Genomic DNA, 22,702 nt, shown 5'->3' with positions numbered 1-22,702 from the left:
TACCATACTCAGCTGGGATCATGGGCACACACTACCATACTCAGCAGAGACCACAGGCACACACTACCATACTCGGCTGGGATCATGGGCACACACTGTCATAATCAGCAGGGACCACAGGTACACACTACCATACTCAGCTGGGATCACAGGCACACACTGCCATACTCAGCAAGGATCATAGGCACACACTGCCATACTCAGCTGGGATCATAGGCACACACTGCCATACTCAGCTGGGATCATAGGCACACACTGCCATACTCAGCTGGGATCATAGGCACACACTGCCATACTCAGTTGGGATCACAGGGACACACTGCCATACTCAGTTGGGATCACAGGGACACACTGCCATACTCAGCTATGAAGAGGTATTTCTGTCATTCATTCATTCCCTTACCTATTCATTTCTTAAGCCACTAATTTTTAGTTATACATCCCCAGGCCCATAAGGCAAATTTTAGGTCTTATATAACTGATAAAGACAAAAAACATGGATTTTTTTTTAAGTGGGAACCTAGCCAGGCACAGTGGTTCACCCCTTTAATACCAGCACTGTGGAAAAAGAGATAAAGTTAAGCAGATGACTATGAATTATGGGTAAACCTGTCTACATAATGAATTCCAGCCAGAGCTCTATAGTGAGACCCTGTCTCAAAAAAAAAAAAAAAAAGCTGAAAACTAGAAAAGTTTCCAAGCAAAAGAGCACAATATATTCAACTTAAAGTAAGACCTGAGCTCTCTTCACTTGATGTGTGTTTCAATCCTAAACTTTTGCATAGAAGTAATTCAAATACATATAAGCACGTAAATATTTAAGCAGATATAATTCAAAACTACTCTAATTTCAAACTGTAATTAGAAGATTCAAAACTGAAATCTCACAACATTAATTTTGTTGTTGGGGGGTTGTTTTGTGTTTTTTGTGTTTGTTTGTTTGACACAGGGTTTCTTTGTGCAGCCCTGGCTGTCCTGGAATTCACTATGTAGGCCAGGCTGGCCTCAAACACAGAGACTCACCTGCATCTGTCTCCTGAATGCTGCTGGGATTCAAGGCTTGCTGTGCCACTACACCTAGCTCCATTACATTAATGTGTGTGTGTGTGTGCGTGTGCGTGTGCATGTGCGTGTGTGTCTTTTGAGACAGTGTCTCACTACAGCAGAGCCCTTGCTACCCCTGGAACTTACTATGTAGACTAGTGTGGCCCCAAACTCACAGAGATCCATCTGTCTCTGCATCCCAAATGCTGGGATAAAGGGTGTATGTCATCAAACCCAGCTACTACACTAATATTTAACAAGACAGCAGAGTGGGCCAGTGACAGTAAAATGTGCGAATTACAAGGCCTTGGTTTGTTACCCAGCACTGGAGCTCTGTGTGTGTGTGTGTGTGTGTGTGTGTGTGTGTGTGTATGTGTGTTGGGGAGGGGTAGGAGGAGACAAAATGGGGAGAAAAACTAATACCTGTGTCTTGAAAGCCAGATACAGAAAAGATTAAATCACAGTAGCCATTAGAACAACAACACAACCATCAGAGAGCCTCATTTACATGTCATTAACTACATAAATAATTTTGAGTTACTTGAGGGAGGTAAGTAATGTCACTGCTAAGCATATACAAACTCAGTTTCTTCAGAATGTGTAAACCAATTGCCTTTATGAAAAAGTGTTTATTCATATGAGCATCCTAAGGATTCTGAATTCTTATGATAGATATGTACATGTATGAATGTCATAATAAATCACATTCCATAACCAATAAAATATTTTAATTCTTTAAGCAGTTCACAATGACCATACTTGTCATTTTATGAAGGTGGATTTTAGCTTGACCCACTTACCTTTGATATACAAGAACAAAAAGGTGAGTTATAGAGACTCATTCCAACAAGGTTCTTAGGAAAATATAATACAAGCAGAGAAAACTCATGAGACACACTATCTAGAAAGAATAGTGTGAAGTCTTGACACCAGCCTTTCATTGGTAAAAAGAAAAGGTTGGGTACAGCAGTGTGCATTTAAAACACCTTTCCTAAGAGAATAAAGTTTATTGAATTAAAATTTTCAATCATTGGGGCTGGACCCAGGTTTATTCCCAGCACTCATATGACAGCATAAAACTGTTTGTAACTCCATTCCCAGAGGATCTGAAGCTCTTTTGGCCTCTCCAGATACCAGGGACACACATAATGAACAGACATACACTCACACAAAAATTACCCACACACATAAAAATATTTTTAACTTCATTTAAAATTTTAAGGCGTTTAGTTTTCTTTTCACTTTTGCATTTATGAATTCACTGTATATTTTCAATGTTTTATGTAGCAAGTAACATTCTTTGTTAACACTATCTCAAATGCCATCATATGGTAGCTTATCTCAAGATACTCCCCTGAGATATAGTAGATTTTCCTTCACCAAATCAATTGGCTATGGTGCTTGAGATTGAAGCCAAGGCTTACACAGCAGGTAAATGCTTTCGTAGGGAGCCATATCCCTAGCAACAAACCTACTGCAAGTTTCTGTATTCCCAGCAAAGTCTCTGCAGGATAATAGTATCTATTATTTAGTACTATAACAATAAATCCTTGTCTGTTTAATGCTTACATTTTTAAGTTCTATTTTTTAAATCTGCCTATTTTTCCTGTACTCAGTAAAAATATTTAACTTCTATGATAAACAGTAGTTAGAAGGCAAGGATGTATGTAGCTGAGTGATAGAGCACTTGCCTAACATGTACAAGGTTCATAATAGATCCCTGGAACTACCAAAAAATAAAAATAGGAAATCAAAATAATAAAATCAATTTTCAACAAATACCTTTCAACTATTAAAACTATGACTCTGGTCTAGGGAGATGGCTCAGCTAGACAAACACAAGGACCCGAGTTCACTCCCCAGCACCCATGTAGAAGCTGGGGTTGTTCTTCTATATCCATACTTGTCCTCAGCAGTTAGTGGAGAGGAGTGAATACCAGGGGCTCACTGGCCAGAAAATCTTCCCAAAATGGTGAGCTCCAGGTGAGCTCAAAACATAAGGTGCAGAAGCCATAAAAGACACCTATGTCAGCGGCTAGCCTTTATATATGCACGTGTAAGCAAGTGTATCCACATACACTTATGTGCACACATATAAATACACAGGAAAAATTACTGTAACTCTATGTGGGAGATATTGCATTTCATCAAGTTTGATATTCTTGTCACAAGATTATAAGACTGACTCAAAACAACACATAGAAAAACATACGGAACTTGTAGCCAAACTAAACCCAAAGAATGCTGGCAGTTCTTTCTATTCTTAAATACTTATTTATAACATAAAAGCATCAATACCTGCGAAGTAGTTAATAGTAAGAAGTAAGATTAATTAAAATGGATCTTATATGTATAAAGGTATAACTATAAATATTCTCTAATGCAGTATAGAAATTATTCTTGTGGGCAAACAAATATACATTAAACTTCTAAACACAGTTGCCTCATTTACCCCTGAACTTCTGACTCATTCCCCAACCTTGCAGCCGACATACAGTGAGCCAGAATGCCAAGTGTGGACTCTGGTGCTGGGAGCACCAGAACCATGGCGCAGAGGCTCATTAAAAGGAGAGGCCTAATGAGCACAAAGAAAACCATCTCAACTAATTGAAACCCCTTTGTCTCCTCCCAATGTTTGCACATCTTTTTCTCCCCACTTTGACCTATGCTTTTCTTTTGTCTTCACATACACCCCCACAGTTTGACCACTGAAATTATTCCCCCTTCAAAGACTAAAACCTGGGATGTCGCTTGACCTGATTGTTGAGTGAGCAAATACAGATACCAAAGCCCTTCACCATATCCCCTCCAGCTTCAACTTCTGTTAGCTTTCATTTCACTATGTCATGTGTTGTGGTAATAATCTAGGAACATTAACCCACAGCATCAACGTCCCTTGTTCCCTGTTAATAGATCACTGCTGCTATAAAAAGTCCTATGTAACATCAGGCTATGCCAGAGAAATGCCAAGATTACAGCCTCTTAGCTCATCTCAAAACTTTAAATGTTAACATTCTTTCCCCAGTATTTTCCAACCTTTACCCTGTCAAAGCACAGAGAACAATAGCATGAACAGAACACTGGGTAAATAAGCAGTGTTGCTCAAGGCTGAGGATCAGTCTGGAGGCTCTAGCTCCCCAGGCCTGTTCAGCCTGTCTAGGGACGGAGGGTTGAGGAGCTCTCTGCCCTCCCGGAACCTAGAACTGTACTACAGAGGCACAAAAGCTGGCAAGCCCTGGTTTACATTTACCACATAGTTCCAGTGGGCCAGACAAACCAAGATAAACACAAAAAGTTGTGGGAATTTTCTTCACACTCATTTTGAACATGTGCATTCAGCATCTGGCAGAGTGTTGACAAGTTATACCCATCTCTGACAGGTCATGATGACAGCTACCCAAAATTACAAGCAGGATTTAATTTGCTATTGCAAATATCTATCACCACAGGAGAAATTCTAAGAAACAAACAACAAATCCTAATAACTACATAAAATCTTCCATACAGAAAAGGAGATAAGATGTTTTAATAGCCAAATCTTGAGGCTTTCCAGGTATCACTCACTACATTATAAAAGAAAAAAAATGAAAATATAGTCTTGGAACTTTTATTTGGACACAGTATATAACATTACACACATCCCCAAGGATCCAAGCAGTTGTTTCTCCTGGCTTCCTTTCTTTTCTTTTACTTTGCTTTCTAGGTCTCATTATTCTTGCTTATCAAATGTGTTTGACTTGGGAAAATCATTAGTGCTTTAGTAAGAACAAAAAGCACAGAAGTAACAATACATTAAAATGCACAAGACTAAATGCCAATGTATCTGTTTATTAGAGCTTCCAGTGTGTAAAGTTCAAATAAAATGATCTATCCAATTGCTATAGTTTGAAAGTTAAATGATTTTTGTTCTTTTAGAAAAACTGCAGCACAAATTAACAAAGTAATGAAAACATAAGTACATTTAAAACACAGCTTAGGAAACATATTTACCTCTTTTATATGATTAAAAGTATAATAAGTTGTTGGCAACAAAAGCCAGCAACAATGAAATACAGACATTTATAGGATAAAGACAACAAAAACAAGAACTTTAAAAACTTTGAGATGAATATAAACATGTAAATAGGAACCCTGCCTTTAATTTTTAATCACTTATCATTCATATTCAGCAATAAAGACTTTTCAGCTATCAGTACAAATATCTTACTGCTTTAACATGTACTGTTTATTCTGTGACACACAGCTGTTAACGATGCACAGTTTTTCATGAAACACTCAGATGCCCAAGCCCACGCTGCTTCACTGTAATAGGGAAGACTTAAAGCTAGCACTGTGTCTATGGAATCATAGCATACATACTGTATTGCCCCGTGCTAGTCTGATATATGCTAGTTGGTACTGCCATGGTAGCAATGTTAGGTGGTGTCCCTTCTTCCTCTGATTTTTCTTCTTCAATCTTGGGAATACCAGGCACATCAGAGGAAAGTTCATTCAGTATTTTTCTAAAATATAATATAACAATATAAGCAATTAGGATATAGAAAGAGACAACAGGAAAGCTATAAAGAATAGTTGTTTTGCTCTACAATTACTGTGTCTTTTTGGGTGGAAATATTCCAGTTGGAAAGTTAGTTAACTCACCTATATGAGGGTCTTCGTGAAAGAATTTCTCTACGTTTATGCGAATCGATTACTTCTGAGTCTGCAGAATCATCTGTCTCTGCAATTGTTGCTACCTATAATACAAGACTTTCTGAAATGCATCATAAAACATATGATCTTCATCTTCCCTCAAAAATGGTGACTAAGAGTCTGTGGATAGAACTCAGTGCTTGTGTGGAGAAGGAAACAAGGAATGGAAGTGATAATAATTCTACATAAATTCAATAGAAAAGTACTTGGAATACCAAGTAAGGCTTCAAAGGAAAGGGAAAAGTATACAACACTTAAGACCCAAAATCTCAAACCGAAATTTGTCCTTGTAAGTACAGATATCAGTAAGACCATAACAGATGCAGAAAAACTACCCAATTTAGTGCTCTCTCTACATCATCATTGGCTTAAGCTGGGTATAAAAATTAGGTCATAGGTAGGCCCAAAGAAGAATGAATACTTATGTAGACAAGTCACTAAAACCATGTTTGTTGAGAGAAGGCTTTACATTATAATGAGAATATTAGAGTTTAAAGATTCTGAAGTCAAAACAAATTTATATTTAAAGGCCCAGTAAGATGGCTCAGTGAATAAAAGCACTTGCCACTATGCCTGACAACCTGAGTTCAGTCCCAAGACCCACATATCAGACAGAGAACAAATTCCCACGAGTTATCCTCTAACCTACAAGTAGACACTATGGAATGCACCCAAAGACGCATCCACATAAAAGATAGACTGGTGGGTGAGACGGACAGATGGACGGACGGATAGATAGATAGATAGATAGATAGATAGATAGATAGACAGACAGATAGATAGATAGTTGTAAGAATAAAAGTATCAGAGTTTTCAAACCAGGTAACAATACAATGACATGACAAAGTGAGAAAACAAAAATGACAAATCTCTAAATATGTCTTCTGTCAATATATTTAGTCATTTAGCTCTAAGAGAGGTAGATTTACAAAACTTCATGTTACATGAGACTTTGACATGGAGAAAAAACTAAGAATCAGGAATGAAAACAACACGTAGCTCCTGTTATGCCACATGGTGAGTCCAGTTAAGAACAACACAGGGCTGAGGAAGCAACTTGGTTGTTAGAGTGCTTTCATCATGCACAATGCCATATATTTGATCCCCAACATCACATAAAACATGGTATAGTGGTGAATTCCTCTAATCCTAGCATTTGAAGGCAGAAACAGAAGCATATAAAATTCAAGGACAGTTTTAAATATACTATGAGCCTGAAACCAGCTTGAGCTTCAAAAATCTTCTCTAGAAAAACGCCAAGAAAGAGGAGAAGGAGGAAAAAAAAAGCATATCAAAAAAAGAACTTGAAAATTGCAAAAGTTTATGTAGAATTAGCATATTTAAAGTGTTTGCAGCATGAGAAAATGATACAAAATAATACATATTTTAATTAGCCAATTTAGTCATGCCACAATGTATACATACTTTAAAACAAAATGTTGTTCAGAATAAATTGATAAAAAAAATTTACCAATTAAAATGCATACTAAAAATTCATTTCTGATTTTAATAAAAGGAATTATATAGTCTTCAATGCATATAGACAGGCATGCGTGTAAACAAGTCAGTAAAACCAGGTTTGTTGAGAGAAGTATTTATATTATCAGGAGTATATTAGAGTTTAAAGATTCTGAAGTCGCTGGGCAGTGGTGGCGCACACCTTTAATCCCAGCACTTGGGAGGCAGAGGCAGGCAGATTTCTGAGTTCAAGGCCAGCCTGGTCTACAGAGTTGAGTTCCAGGTCAGCCAGGGCTACACAGAGAAACCCTGTCTCGAAAAACCAAAAAAAAAAAAGAAAAAAAGATTCTGAAGTCAAAACAAATTTATATTTAAAGGACCAGTAAGATGGCACAGTGAATAAAACATACACACACACACACATATATGAATGTACAAATATATTATATGTTTTGGTCATGGATACTCTACACCAACACTCACACACTGAACAGAACCTACTAGGAAAAAAGTGTTATTGCCTTACACGGTCATACACCATGTATCCTACACTGGCAATATACTTGACACAGCTGTCCAAAACAATAGCAATACCCTCATGTGCACTACAGCCCATTACTTCATCCAGTTTAGAAAAGCTGAGATGAAATGAGCAGTGGTGGCTCACATCTTTAATCCCAGCACTTGGAAGACAGAAGCAAGTAGATGTCTGTGAACTTGAGGCCAGCCGGGTCTACAGAGCACATTCTAGTACGGTATGGAATGTCATAATAATAAAAACACTATTGCATATAATTAATATATGCTAATAAAAACATTTTAAAAATTGAAGTTCATGTAGAAGATTTGCCATTTAAACCATGGGAGTTCTACGATAAGATCTAAGAGCATTTATCTCTACAAAGACAATCAAATCATTCACTTAACAAAACAACAGCAATAATAAAGGTTGCCTTCCAATACCAGCCAAGTGAAGTTTTTACTGCCAATAAAATCCATAATGCAAGGAAGAGCAAAGGGAAACTTTCTTACTTTATAATTAGAATCAGAAATTACAAACTCTTGGAATCAAGGGTCATCAGAGAAAACTAAAGACAATGATAAGAATTGTTTCTACACCCTGGGACAAAGACAAGATACCTATGCTGGAAAAAGAAGCAAGCTCAGAAACCATGAAAATGTATCATGTCAGTGCTGTGCCGGCACTCACAGCATTCTGTGAGAAACTACACTCAAGCATGCAGATGAAGGCAAGATTAAGTATATGCACATCCATTTTCCTCACAGATTTGAGCCTTGCTTGTCACCACTTAAGTTCAAATACTTTCTACACTTCAAGAATAATAACAAATTGACCTAAAAATAAACAGAAATCAGTTTAGTAAATATGAGACATATGCTATAAAGTACACACATAATAAATAATATCTACTAATAATAAAAACTACCTTCAAGAGTTTAGGATGTGACCATTTTGATAATAACAATGATGATAAGTCATAAAATATGTATCTGTAGCACAACCACATCTACAAAAGCCCAGGTTCAACCTGAGGAGTGTATGATATGGAAATGAAGTGCCCAAGTGACAAGGATCTGTACTTCTGGGCTGGGGTACAAGAGGTATTAGAGCATGTGCTTAGCATGCACAAAGATCAGCAGTTTAAGTCCCAGTATCAAATATTCTGAATTTCTAAGGGCTGCATTCACTAATCTATAATCAATTTCTGACCAAGTACAGTGATGTACTCAAGAAGCTGAGGCAGGAGGTTGGATGCTAACTTGGGTTACATAGTGAATCCAAAGCCACTCTTCATAGTACTATGTTTATTACAATGTCTTCCAAGAACCCTCAAAGTACCACTAGCCAGCTCTGCTAAATAAATATAAGTCGAAAAAAAGAAGCTAAGACATAGAACTGCCTATTTAACAATTATTCACTGTACAAAAATTAAGAAAATCCAACCCATAAGTCAATCTATATACATAGCCCAACACATTGTACCATACATAAAAAGAAATTCTCCAAGTATCCAAGAAGATACAATATAAAGTTACATAAAATTGCCAAATGGAGTGGCACATGCCTGTAGTCCCATGGTTTGAGAGGCTGAGGAGGATAAGGTGTTCAAAGCCAACCTTGGCTACATAGTGAAACCTTATCTCTAAAAGAGTAAAAGAAAATAAAGAAAATTATGATAAATGAATTAAACAACAGAAAAAAATTAAAGCTCAAAAAAGTCAAAGACAAATCGTCAAGGAAGGACGCTAACCTGAACAGTTTGTATTTGTGGTGACTGAATAACCGATGGATGTGGTGTCTGAATTACTCCCTGGACCTGTACAGTTTGGCCTGAAGGTAACTGCACTAGAGTCACAGCTGGGGAGCCTCTTCCAGTGCCTGATCCAGCTACAGAAACCTGAAAAAATGACCATCATTGAAGATTAAAGCTGGACTTGTTTTGCTTTTGCTTATTTTTAAGAGTACCACTTGCTATCACAACCAGCCTACTTCTCTTTTCTTTTTCTGAATCTAAGAAATGAAGAACAAGTGGGGTACTTACCATTAGGAGGTAGTCACTGTCCTGGAACTGTCATTCTCTGATGTGACAGATACTAAAGAACCCATGTGCCTCACTTTTGCTGCCCATGCTTTGGCAGCTAGGAATGTTCCGAGCACAAAGTTCTAAAGCAGTTAAACTACCTTGGTACAACCTCTTGGCCACTAACAGGGTCACCCTTTTCAGGCCAAAACACAAACTTCTTCTCTTTAACTGATTAAGAGGAACTGAAGAAAATTCAAATGTGGTGGATTACTTTTTGATAAATGAAATGTTTTGCATATGGCAATTCTTTCATTATTTTAGATGTAAGCTGATACACTGTCTCCAAAAGCCATTTTTATATTCTATAATCACATGTATGTACCTGTTTCTACTGTCTTTGTCTCTCTGTCTGTCTCTCTGTCTGTCTCTGTCTCTGTCTCTCCTCTCTCTGTCTCTGTCTCTCCTCTCTCTCTCTCTTTCTCTCTGTCTCTCTCTCTCTCTCTCTCTGTCACACACACACACACACACACACACACACACACAGTACACCACAGGACAAAGAAATTGCAGGACCTTTCAAGCCTTTCATGCCTGTTCCAAAAAACCCTCTTGCCTCAGGGCTGGTGTGGTAGCCCTCTTCCCAACATGGAGTATCAGTTGAGAGGTTGAGAGCCCCATCAGTCTTGAACTGAGAGATGAGTGACATAGGCATCTCCCTATATCACCCTACAGAGTGTGCCTGAAACACCTTTAGATTGGACTCAAAGTCTCTAGCAATCAGTCTGTCCTTCTGGTCACTATAATTTTAGAAACTTTTCATAATCTTAGAAACTTTTTTTTTAATTTTCCGAGACAGGGTTTCTCTGTGTAGCCCTTCTTGTCCTGGAACTCACTCTGTAGAACAGGCTGGCCTCAAACTCAGAAATCCACCTGCCTCTGCCTCCCAAGTGCTGGGATTAAAGACGTGCGCAACCACTGCCCAGCTAGATACTTTTCTTAATACTCAGTTCACTGTGCATTTTGATTTATTCAAACTACTCAAAGACCTTGAAAATGAACTACAGTGGGAGTTTCTATCTTGAGTAATAAGAGAACCTCAAGGTATCACTTTTCACAAAAGCCTCTATCTTTTAAGAAACACCAATGAGTCCCAGGCTACTTTACTAGTGTTTATTACTTTTAAAACTATTTGAATATAGCTTTGCAAAGTGGGCATAATGGTATAAGTTTGAAATCTCAACACTCAGGAAGCTGAAGCAGAAGGATCATGAATTTGTGGCCAGGATAAAAAACACAGAAACACCCTTGTCTGGGAGGGGGGAAACAGATTTACAACAAATAGTTAACATTTACTTACAATGTCATTTTCTAGAAGGCAAATACTTTAACATGTAGAAAAGAAACCTATGTCTAGCACTGTGCTTCATGGACTAAGGTATAAAGTAGAATTGGAAAAAATGATGCCTAAAAGACAACCTGCTCTACTTTACTAGCCATGAATATCACAGGGGTACAGAAGAAAGATCAGTATAGCACTGAACGAAAAGTGAAGGCTTTCTGTGGAAGCCAGAGCTGAAGCCAGACCTTGATCTAAGCCTAGATTAGGAAGTGAAAAATGAGGTCAGCGGCAACTAATACAAACAATGTACCAGGCAATTTCAGCCTACCTGTCCCAGTATCACCATCTACTTATATTGTAGAAGTACATCTATATTAAAAGTACCTCGAGTGTGTGTATGTGTGTGTCTGTGTGCATGTGCATTTGTGCATGTGTGTGTTGAGCAGATAAAGATACAAAGAAAAAGGATTTGTTCTACAAATCTCAGCACAGAAGGCTGTACAAATGATGGAAGGACATCCAGCACTGGCAGTGTTAACTGGTAGAAAGTTCCCTCCTCCTCTCAGTAACCTCAAACTCTTTCTCTCATGACATCTTTATACTTAAACTTGCTAACTACCTCAGAGGGTTTTGCTGTTGTTTTCAATTTTTTATTACATGTAGAGTAAGTTTGTATATGTGCATATGTTACTTTGTGTGTTCATGCCACTGTGTCATGTGAAGTTGAAAGGTTGAAAGGACAAATTGTTGGAGTTCGTCTCTCCTTCTACAATGTAGTTCCACAGGATCAAACTCAGGTCATCAAGTTCAGCAGTAAGTGCTTTTAGCATCTGAGCCATCCCACCAGCCCTAAAGAGGTTTCAGTATCTGAACCGACTGGATTTCTATCTAGTAGAGTGACGGTAAATATTTAATAACCAGATCCTAGGAAGTGGAATCCTGACGTACAGTTTTTGTTTATTTGTGTGACATAAACAATGCATTGTGAATCATGACTTGTTTCAGGCTGCAAATAGGGATGATGGACACTGGGTCTCTGACAACCCGTGTCAGAGACCCAGTGCATCACAATAATTTTCTTTTTTTAACCACAAAAGGTAAAACATTTAAAGATAACAAACTTGAAACTACAGCAAAGAAACTCAGGAAACTCAGGATCACCAGGGGCGGTACCACTCATAATGGTCTAGGCCTTAGCACATCAATCACTAATTAAGAAAATGTTGCACAGGCTTGCCTACAGGCTGATCTTATGGAGGCATTAATCTTAATAGAGGTTTCAGATGATTTCAGCTTGTGTCAAGTTGACATAAAACTAGCTAATATACATACATATATACATACATACATATATACATACATATTTATACTAGGTATATATATGCTATGTGTATATATCCTATATAAATGTATGTATATATGTATGTATACATATACAAATAATTATAGAACATGCTTTCAGTTGCTTTATCTTTCAAGTATAATTCTTAGAACTCCATATTAAACAACAGTTCTATCAAAAGTTTTAGTGTCAAGAATACTTGATGTAGACCAACAAGATAACTCAGTGAATAAAGCCCCTTGCTGTCAAGACTAATGGCCTGTATCTGATCCTGGAACTCCATCATGGAAGACAATAACCAACTCTCACAGGTGTTCTTTGATTTCCACATACATCATGGTACACATGTACTCACACCCATATACACACAAAATAAATAACATAAAAACATATCTTTTGCCGGGTGGTGGTGGCGCACGCCTTTAATCCCAGCACTTGGGAGGCAGAAGCAGGCGGATTTCTGAGTTCGAGGCGAGCCTGGTCTACAGAGTGAGTTCCAGGACAGCCAGGGCTACACAGAGAAACCCTGTCTCGAAAAAACAACAACAACAAAAAATCACATCTTTTAAAGACCACCTGGGCCAGGTATGGGGGTGCATGTCTTTTCATGTCAGCCCTCAGGAGGTAGACAGACCACTGTGTATTTGAAGCCAGCTTGGTCTACATAATGAGTTCCAAGCCAGCCAGAAGTACATAGTGGGACCCTGTCTCAGGAAAACCAAACAATCAAAAACTAATGCAGAAATAAGTTGTAAGTTCCCATCAACACAGGCTGTGACCTCAAAATCCTAGAGGTGAGCTAAGTGAATTCTGTAATGATAACTCTGCTATGTCCAAACTGTGGGGGTACAAAAGCTTAAGAGTCTATCATTAAACTCCTGAAACACAAATAATATATCCTTGATTCTAGCTACACTTTAGATGGATCCTTTTAATCAAGAAAGCACGTAGATCTGTAAAGCTGCCATCCTATGTGATCACTGGCTTTGAGAAAGCCGGTAAGTGATAAGTATGAAGCCTGTAATTGTAGAGAGTTAATTATCTTAAACTTCATCATTATTGCTCTTAAAATCTCACATGGCAGCACTGTCCAGGAACAACTTTCACCAGGAGCCCGGCCCCTGCGGCCTCCTGCATCCCACTTCCCAAGCTCAGGTCCAACTACACCACCCAGAAACCACACTCCAGGCGCTGGTCATTGCCCCCTGCTAGAGGCCCATCCTACAGTCCCCAACAATCCTGCACAGCCTCCTGCAGCAAGTAGGAGACCTACCTTCCCCTGCCCACCTATGTTGCTTCTATTCTTCCTGCACCTGCTGGCCTCTCAGACCTACTAAGTCCTTTCCAGAATACTGTAAATACCACCACTGAAGGATGACAATGAAAGAAAGAAAAGACAGAGAGATAGACAGAAAGAGACAGGAAGGAAGGAAGGAAGGAAGGAAGGAAGGAAGGAAGGAAGGAAGTTACAATCAACATACTACTACTCTAGATGCACAAGTCCTAGCACACAAACAAACTCAGAAACCAAGATGACATGGATCCCCCACAACTAAATTCCCTAATAATGAAACCTAATGAAAGAGACTAGGAAGAACTTCGAAAGAACTAAGAAGGATTATTATAATAATGTTCAAACAACTCATAGAAGGCATGAGTATACTCCAAGAGCAAACAACAATGACATGAATGAAATAAAGAAGGCAATCCAAGATGCGAAAACAGAATTTAACAGAGAGAGAGTTGAAGAAAAGCCCAACATTTGAAATAATGCTGGAAATCCAAAACTCAATAAGCCAAACATCTACCTTAGCAGAAAGCCTTACCAATGGAATGGACCATAGGAAAATAGAGACTCTGGGCTTGGAGGACAAGGCTGAGGTCAATTGAGAAATTCTGAAATAAATATGGAGAGAAAGTAGGACACCAAGAAACGACCTAACCTGTAGATTGTGGGAATAAAAGGACACTATCACACTGAAGGCATAGAATACATTTTCAATAAGATCACAGAGGGGTTGGGCATCATAGCAAACAGTCTTTTTTTTTTTTTTTTTTTTTTGGTTTTTCGAGACAGGGTTTCTCTGTGTACCCCTGGCTGTCCTGGAACTCACTCTGTAGACCAGGCAAACAGTCTTGAATACCAGCACCCAGGAGGTAGAGGCAGGTGGATGTTTGTGAGCTCCAGGCCAGTTAGTATTACATAGTGAGACTTGGCCTCCGAAACAAAACAAAACTCAGAGAAGAAAAGTTTCTCAAACCTAGAAAAAGAAATACCCATTGAAGTACAAGAGGCTTACAGAACTCCAAATAGACAGGGCCAAAAAAGAAGCTCCCCACAAAATATTATACTCAAAACATTAAAAACACAAAATAAAGGGATCAACATCTGTAAGTCACTTATACCGGCAGGCCCATCAACAGGTTACCAGATTATTCAACAAAAACTTCTGGCTTTGCAATGTACTCCAAATTCTGAAAGACCAAAATTATCAATCCAAACATTATACCCAACCAAATTATCTATTAAAATTGAAGAAGAAATAAAATCTTTCCATGATAAAAACCGACTAAATGAACTTATGACCACTAAGCCAGCGCTATAGAAATTATTAGACGAATACTCCAGTCTGAAAAAAAGAATAAACACGCCCAGGAGGTCACAGGTAATAAATAATTCCAGTAGTTACTTAAAAGATGTCTAAGAAAACAACATAAAAACAATATGTAGCTGGGCAGTGGTGGCACACGCCTTTAATCCCAGCACTTGGGAGGCAGAGGCAGGTGGATTTCTGAGTTCAAGGCCAGCCTGGTCTACAGAGTGAGTTCCAGGACAGCCAGGGCTACACAGAGAAACCCTGTCTCGAAAAACAAAACAAAAACAAAAAACAAAAAACAAAAAAAAAAACAAAAAACAAAAAAAACCCAATACACATCTCTTAATGATAACTCTTAATATTAATGGTCTCAACTCCCCCGATAAATATACACAGACTATTAGACTGGATTAGAAAACAGGACCCATCTTTTTGCTGCTTCTAAGAAACAAATCTCATCATCAATAATAAACATCACTTTAAAATAAAAAAATGACAAAATGTATTCTAAGGAAATGTAACTAATATATAAATAGGCATTTTTAATATAAATTTATAAATATATATAAATTTTAATGTCTAACTAAAGAAGCTTCAAACTCAAACCAGCCAGAAAAGATAAGGTCACTTCATATTTACTATGAGAACAATCCACCAAGAAAATACTCTCAATTCTAAACCTAAAACATACCATAACAGATGCACTCAATTTCAGAAAAGAAATATCGCTAGATCTAAAACCACAGATTAACTTCATTACAGCCCACCCCCCAAAAAAATCCATTGGAGTTAAAGGATATCTTAAGTCAGACAGACACAACAGATATCTACATTCTTCTCAGAAGCCCATGAAACTTTCTAAACAACTGATCCCATATTAGGACACAAAACAAGTGTCAACAATATGTGCATCTGCACCATGTGTATGCTTGTTACTTATGGAGGTCAGAAGAGGACATAGATAGTTGTGAGCCACTATGTGAGTGCTGGAAGCCAAACTTTATAATAGGTAAAGTGTGATAAGTATTCTACCTGACTACAGTGGAACAAAGCTGGTTATCAACAGCAAGAGAGACTACAGAAAGTATGCAAACCTGTGAAGACTAAAGAACATACTATTGAATCATAACTGGTTGCATATTTGAATAAAATCAAGAGAGGAATCATATACATATGTAATTACTTATAGCATGCAAAGGCTCTGAAGACGTTGTGGGCACACTAGGGAATTAGTAAACTGGGCCTGAAGTACACCCCATAATCGCAGCATTAAGGAGGCAGATGCAGGATACTGCAGGTTTAAAACTAGCCTAGGCTGCATAAGATGACCATGTCAAAAGTAAAGATGACCAAAAGTAAATCAAATTTTTAAAAAGTTAAATTAAAAGACAAAAAATAAAATTACTTATAGGAAGACAATAAGGTGCCCTTGAACTAAAATAAGCAGAGAGAAACAGAGAAATATCTCTTATATACATCAAAATTTATTCTAAAACTACTGTTATTTTTGTTTGTTCCTTTTGTGTTTGTGAGACTGGACCTTGCTATGTAGTTGAGGAAGGCCTCAAATTTGCAATTCTTCTGTCTCAGCCTCCTGAGGTCTAAGAATATAGACATGTGCCATTGTGTATGACCTAAAACAAAAATTTTTAGACTAGGTTATTTTATATACAAGTGTTTTGCCTGTACTTAGGTATGCGCATCACATGTGTGCTGGTCACCTACAGGCCAGAAGGAACTGGAGGGGTTTTTTGTTTGTTTTGTTTTAGGGGGTTTGGGGGGGGTGGGGTTTTTTGTGGGGTTTTTTTTTTTTTTTTGCCATCATGTGGATGCTTGAAACAATCTCTGTAAGAACAAGTGCTATGTAGATAAAATTTAATTTTGTAATGTCTAAGTAGAAATTATCAGATTTGCAAGTATGCTATAACCTGAGAAATCTTCCAAAGCGCAATGAGAAAAAGTAGTAAAGAGAAAACAAGGACAAGTATTTGTGGCTAGAGGAGAATAACAAGTACTTTTGACTGCTGAACCACCTCTCAGGCTGGCCTAAAACATTTTTTAAACATGTATGTATGTGTGAACAAGCACACACATGGAGATCAGAGAAAAACTTGCAGGAGTTACTTCTCTCCTTTCACCATGTGGATCAGGAAACTGAACTCAGTTGTCAGTGCCTTTACCCCTGACCCATCTTCTCTCCCAGGCCCCTAAAACAATTTTACAACCAGAAAACTCACAGGAATATGCCACATTTTTTAAATTAATTGACTCTTCTGTTAACTAACAGTACTTTCTGGTCACTTGCTCAGGGTTTCATGGGACAGTGGGGATAAAGCAAAAAACATGCAAATCCCTACATTCCCAATTTAGAAAGAAAAAAGACAGTTGGTAAAGCAAATATTTTGGGTAGTATTCAGTTCTTCAAAAAAAAAAAAAAAGCAAGGCAAGGAATTAGAAAGTAATGCAGCAGAGAAACATGGGAAGAGATGATCAAGTGTCAAAGAGGAGGAGACACTGGCGTAGAAAGCCTAAATGAGAAGAAAGCAAAAGTCATGGGGAGAACTAAGAACATACATATCCCATTCCAAAAATCAAACAGGCATCCTTCTCAAAAACAAGCTAAAAACATAAAGTTGGTGTATATTCTCCTTTATACTTTGAGACTATTTTTCTGAGGCTTTAAAAACATATATAACCAATCATGGCAGATAAAAATTTACCTTTTTATCCAGATCCCCTGAAGAATAATCTTCTTCTATAGGATGCCTGAAGCATAGGTTATGCTGATGCCACCACATCCACTGAAAACCCACTAAAGACAGTAGTTAATCTGAAGAAACAGGATAAGGTGATGCGATTGATAGCCTCACTTGGATTTGGAACTTTTAAAAAAAGTTCTAATAGTGACACTTATACTGGTGAAACCTCACAGTGTTGTAGCACAGCATGCGATCAGCACCTAGTAGACCAGCTCCAGTGCGTAGCTAGGTTCCGTCATGGTGGAGTTTGTGATGTCACAATACAGCTAAGAACATCACAGACATGGGCCTGCACTCAGGACAGCTAATAAATGATTAAAGAAATGTGAATTCACAATATAGCAAACCATTGACTCTGTCCACTCCGCGGCCTGACAGATCACATTTGTGTTATCTAGCCTAACATCAAGGACTGGAATCAAAATTCCTTTTCATGATCTAAGAAAGTTGTTAAAAACTACTCCATTTCTATGTATCTTGTAGAAAAATAGTGTTAAATAATATCTCAAATATTTAAAAACTGAAAAGAGAAAAACAGAACATTATAAATTGAACACTTGAGGCCAGTCAGTAGCAGCACATTCCTTTAATCACACAGTATTTGAGAGACAGAGGCAGGTGGATTTCTTTGAGGCCAGCCTAATCTACAGAGTGAATTCCAGGACAGCCATGGCTACAAAGAGAAACACTGTCTCAAAAAACAAACAAACAAACAAACAAATTGAACACTTGAAGATGTAGACTATCTTACTTCAATAGTTTTAAGAACGTGGTTAACTATGCTCACTAGCATAATTAATATAGAATCATTTGGTCTTTCTCTTTTTTTTTCGAGACAGGGTTTCTCTGTGTAGCCCTGGCTGTCCTGGAACTCACTCTGTAGACCAGGCTGGTCTTTCTCTTTTTAAGTTTTTGGTTGTACTGGGGATTGAACATTTTAGGCAAAACCTCCCCCAGGTGCTAGGGATGGAGCCCAGGGGCTCCCACTTGCTAGGTAAGTGCTGTACCAGTGAGCTGTGCATCTCTAACTTCATCTTAATGTAATTTTAAACAAGGTATCAGGGATTAAAGGCATGTGTCACCATACCTAGTAGACTTTTTATTATTATTTTGTTCTAGGTTTCATTTTTGTTTTCCTATGTTGAGAGTGAAGTGGGGTATCACTCTAGCTAAGCCTGGATTGGAACTAGCAATGTGAGCTCATGGCAATCTTCCTACCTCTGTCTCCCAAGAAGATTACAGGCCTGTGTCACTTCACCCAAATTACAGCAACTACTTACAAGAACATCTAGGAAGCGGCCAAACTGCAATTTTTAATATTATAATTCATTTTATTATTTGATATTATTCTAAAGTACCACAAAACAACTTCAAAACAGAGCCTCCTGGGGCTGGAGAAATGGCACAGAAGTCAATAGCACTCACTCCTCTTCCAGAAGACCCAGGTTTGTTTCCCAGAATACATACTATGGCTAACAGCCATCTGTAACTCCAGTTCACTGAACCTAACACCCTCTTCTGGTCTCCATAGGCACTGCATTGATGTGGTACACAGACATACAAGCAGGCAAAACACTCATACACAACCACAGGCGTAAAGGTTATCATACGTGTCCTTCCTTCCTTTCTGTATGCCTGTAAGTTGCTGTCAAATATACCAAGTTTGTGAAATCTTGAAGTGTGGTACTGAGCTGACCATGGTGGTATATGCCTTTAATCTCAGCATTCTGGAGGCAGAGGCAGGTGGATCTCTGTGAGTTCAAGGCCAGTATGGTCTACAGAGTAAGTTAAAGGACTACACACACAAAAAAAATCCTGTCTTGAAATATAATATAATAATAATAACAACAACAACAATAACGACAAATAGAGGACGAAGAAAGGTGGCACACACCTTTAATCTCAGCATTCAGGAGACAATGGCAGGTAGATCTCTAAGTTCAAGGCAAGCCTGGTCTACAAAGTTCCAGGACAGTCAAAGCTACACAAAGAAACCCTGTTTCAAAACAAATGAACAACAAAACAAAAAAAAAACAGTAATAACAAAACATAACGATGATATACAATAAACTATTATATATGGCCTTATAAAAGAAAACTTATTACAAGCTACATGAACGAACCCAGAGGAAATCATGACAAATGAAATAAGCCGAACCTAGAGGAAATCATGACAAATGAAATAAGCCAATCACAAAATAATAAATGCTAGACAATTCTATGCCTAGGAGGAAGCTAGTTAAATTTCATGAAAACAGAAAGTAAAATAGTTATAGGAACCAAAAGGAAGAAAAAAGAACTGTTATGTGTTCAGTTTCATATTTCCAAGATGGAAAAGTTCAGTTTTACAACAATAGAGACTAAACTTACAACTACTCAACTGTTTAGCTAAAAACAGCTAAAACTGATGGCTCAGTGGAGAAGAATACTTACTGTTTGAGAATGAAAATCTAAGTGTGGACCTCTAGTACCCATGTAAAAATCCAGGTGTGGCCCTAGAAGTACCTGTAACCAATGTAGTCCTCCCCTCCCCTAGATGCCACACAAGCACATGCAGGCAAGCATATATGACTCCTACACATATATAAAGTAATAAAAAAGTAAATTTTAAAAAATTACTCGCCGGGCGGTGGTGGCGCACGCCTTTAATCCCAGCACTCGGGAGGCAGAGGCAGGCGGATTTCTGAGTTCGAGGCCAGCCTGGTCTACAGAGTGAGTTCCAGGACAGCCCGGGCTATACAGAGAAACCCTGTCTCGAAAAACCAAAACAAAACAAAAAAAAAAAAAAAAATTACTCTAGGCTGGGCAGTGGTGGCGCACTCCTTTAATCCCAGCACTTGGGAGGTAGAGGCAGGCGGATTTCTGAGTTCGAGGCTAGCCTGGTCTACAGAGAGAGTTCCAGGACAGCCAGGGCTACACAGAGAAACTCTGTCTCGAAAAAAAAAATTACTCTAGCTGGCAAAATGGTTCAGTGTGTAAAGATACTTGCCACCAAGCAAGTGAATAATGTGAGTTCAATCCCTGAGGCCCACACTGCAGTACTGGCTCCTCTGACCTATGTGTATGCCCCAATTACACATACAAGATGTATAAATAAAATATTATTTTTAAAAATGATTAAAGGGACCGAAGAGATGAATCATCAGTTAAGAGCACTTGTTCTTGCAGAGGACCCAGACTCAACTCCCAGCACTCAACATGGTGGCTCATAACCTAATCTCCAATTCTAAGGGATCCAACTCTACCTTCTGACCTCTACAGGCACTATGCAGGCAAAACACTTACACACACACATAGACATACACACACCCTAAACAAAATAATAAATGACTACAAATACCTGAGCATAGTGCCTTGATCCTAGCACCTAGGAAGCTAAAGGCAGGAGGAATTAGTTCCAGAGTATGTAAATAAAACTAAAATGTATTTGTATATGTAGTATTTTGTTTTTTAGCATTCTGACTTTTGCAAAGAGTTTCTTCTTGGGTTATTTAAAATATGTCCTCTAAATTATTAACAAGTGTCTCTCAGGGCTGGGTTGGATCTTAGTCTCATATATCAGAGCATAAACTTAAGATAACAGTTTCAATTAAATAAGGTAACATAAAATCTCTCTCTCTCTCTCTCTCTCTCTCTCTCTCTCTCTCTCTCTCTCTGTGTGTGTGTGTGTGTGTGTGTGTGTGTGTGTGTGCGCGTGTGTGTGTGTGTGCACGCACATATGTCACAGCACACCTGTGGAGGTCAGAAGACAAGTTGTTGGAGTCAGCTGTCTTCTAACCTGTGAGTCTTGAGGATGGAACTCATGCTGATAGGTTCAACCATAAGTATCTCTATCTGCTAAGCAATCTTGCTTAGTTTTTGTTTCTTGAGGAGAGTCTCTCATGTGCCCCAGGCAGCCTATGTAACAGAGCCTGGTCTTGGGAGCCCTAACCCTCCCCCCTCCAACTCCCAAGTGCTAGGAATTATAGGCATAGAGCACTATACATAGCTACCCTGTAGCTTAACCTTTGAGCAGAGATGAAAATGGTGCTGCATGTAACTGGAAAGGTATAAAGCAGAGAAACATAAAACTCCCGCCTTTGTCTGATGGGTTCCTTCCCTCCATTCCCTGTACAGAGCCTTAAGGTCAATAGTTTTCAGATTTCTGAAAATATCTTCAGGGTACCTGATTAGCACAAGCTCTAAAAAAAAGTCAGGGCTACTAACACGAATGACATCACACACAACTGGTCACAATATTTAATCCAACAGTTTAATGATGATTCAGTCACACAAACAAGAAAATACTCTTCATATAAATCTGAACCTAAGTCTAAACTACCACAGAGTTTACCATCCTCAAGTTTAAATAAACCAAGTCACCAATATGCCAAAGTTGCTCGTGCTATCAGGAACCACTGGGAATAATTAGCCACTTTGGACACATATCACAGGATTTAAATGTTTCAGCTTGACTTTTTAATCCATATATATGCTATTCTATGGTGATAGCAAATATTCAAGACTCAAATAGCTTTAGATACTACAAGAATCTGAGCCAGCATGTGGTTGCTGGGAACTGAACTCAGGACCTCTGAAAGAACAGCTCTTAACCACTGGCCCATCTCGCCAGCCTACTCATAAGATTTTAGCTAAGAATAGTTTAATTCTTCCAACTTTCATGGTCCATGCAAAACACAGCATTAACTAACCCATAACTAAAATAATTCAGAAATTATCTCATACTACTTTTTCATTTCTTTACATTAGTAGGATATGAAAGATAAAAACTATAGTTCATCTTTTGAGACAAGGTCTTACTACATAGCCAAAGCTAGTCTGGAAGTTTACCTCCTTTGCTTTAGCCTCCCAAGTGTTCCTAGAGACTGGGATTATAGGTGTGTCATTACACCAGGCTCCATGGTTTTGTTTTTACAGATATCACT

General features: G+C 38.3%; 1 protein-coding gene across 9 annotated transcripts in view; it reads right to left on the bottom strand.

Annotated features, from left to right (window-relative positions):
- The window catches only part of Crem (cAMP responsive element modulator), a 72,972-nt gene that overhangs the window by 26,133 nt on the left and 24,137 nt on the right, over window positions 1-22,702 (bottom strand). For 4 of the 9 annotated variants that reach the window (XM_028782668.1, XM_028782655.1, XM_028782659.1 and 1 more), the window contains 3 exons: window positions 9,468-9,614; window positions 5,686-5,780; window positions 5,404-5,546 (listed from right to left, as the gene is read on the bottom strand). The exons of 3 other annotated variants lie outside the window; for them this stretch is intronic. In XM_028782668.1, the coding sequence (XP_028638501.1) occupies window positions 5,404-5,546; window positions 5,686-5,780; window positions 9,468-9,614 (385 nt within the window). The remainder of the gene's footprint in view (window positions 1-5,403; window positions 5,547-5,685; window positions 5,781-9,467; window positions 9,615-22,702) is intronic. 2 more of the 9 variants (XM_028782657.1, XM_028782660.1) reach the window with 1 other exon arrangement.

Source organism: Grammomys surdaster, unplaced genomic scaffold (assembly GCF_004785775.1).
Source record: "Grammomys surdaster isolate TR1022 unplaced genomic scaffold, NIH_TR_1.0 834, whole genome shotgun sequence".
Classification (NCBI taxonomy): domain Eukaryota; kingdom Metazoa; phylum Chordata; class Mammalia; order Rodentia; family Muridae; genus Grammomys; species Grammomys surdaster.
The sequence above is the reverse complement of the archived record's forward strand: the minus strand, read 5'-3'. Positions and strand labels throughout refer to the sequence as shown.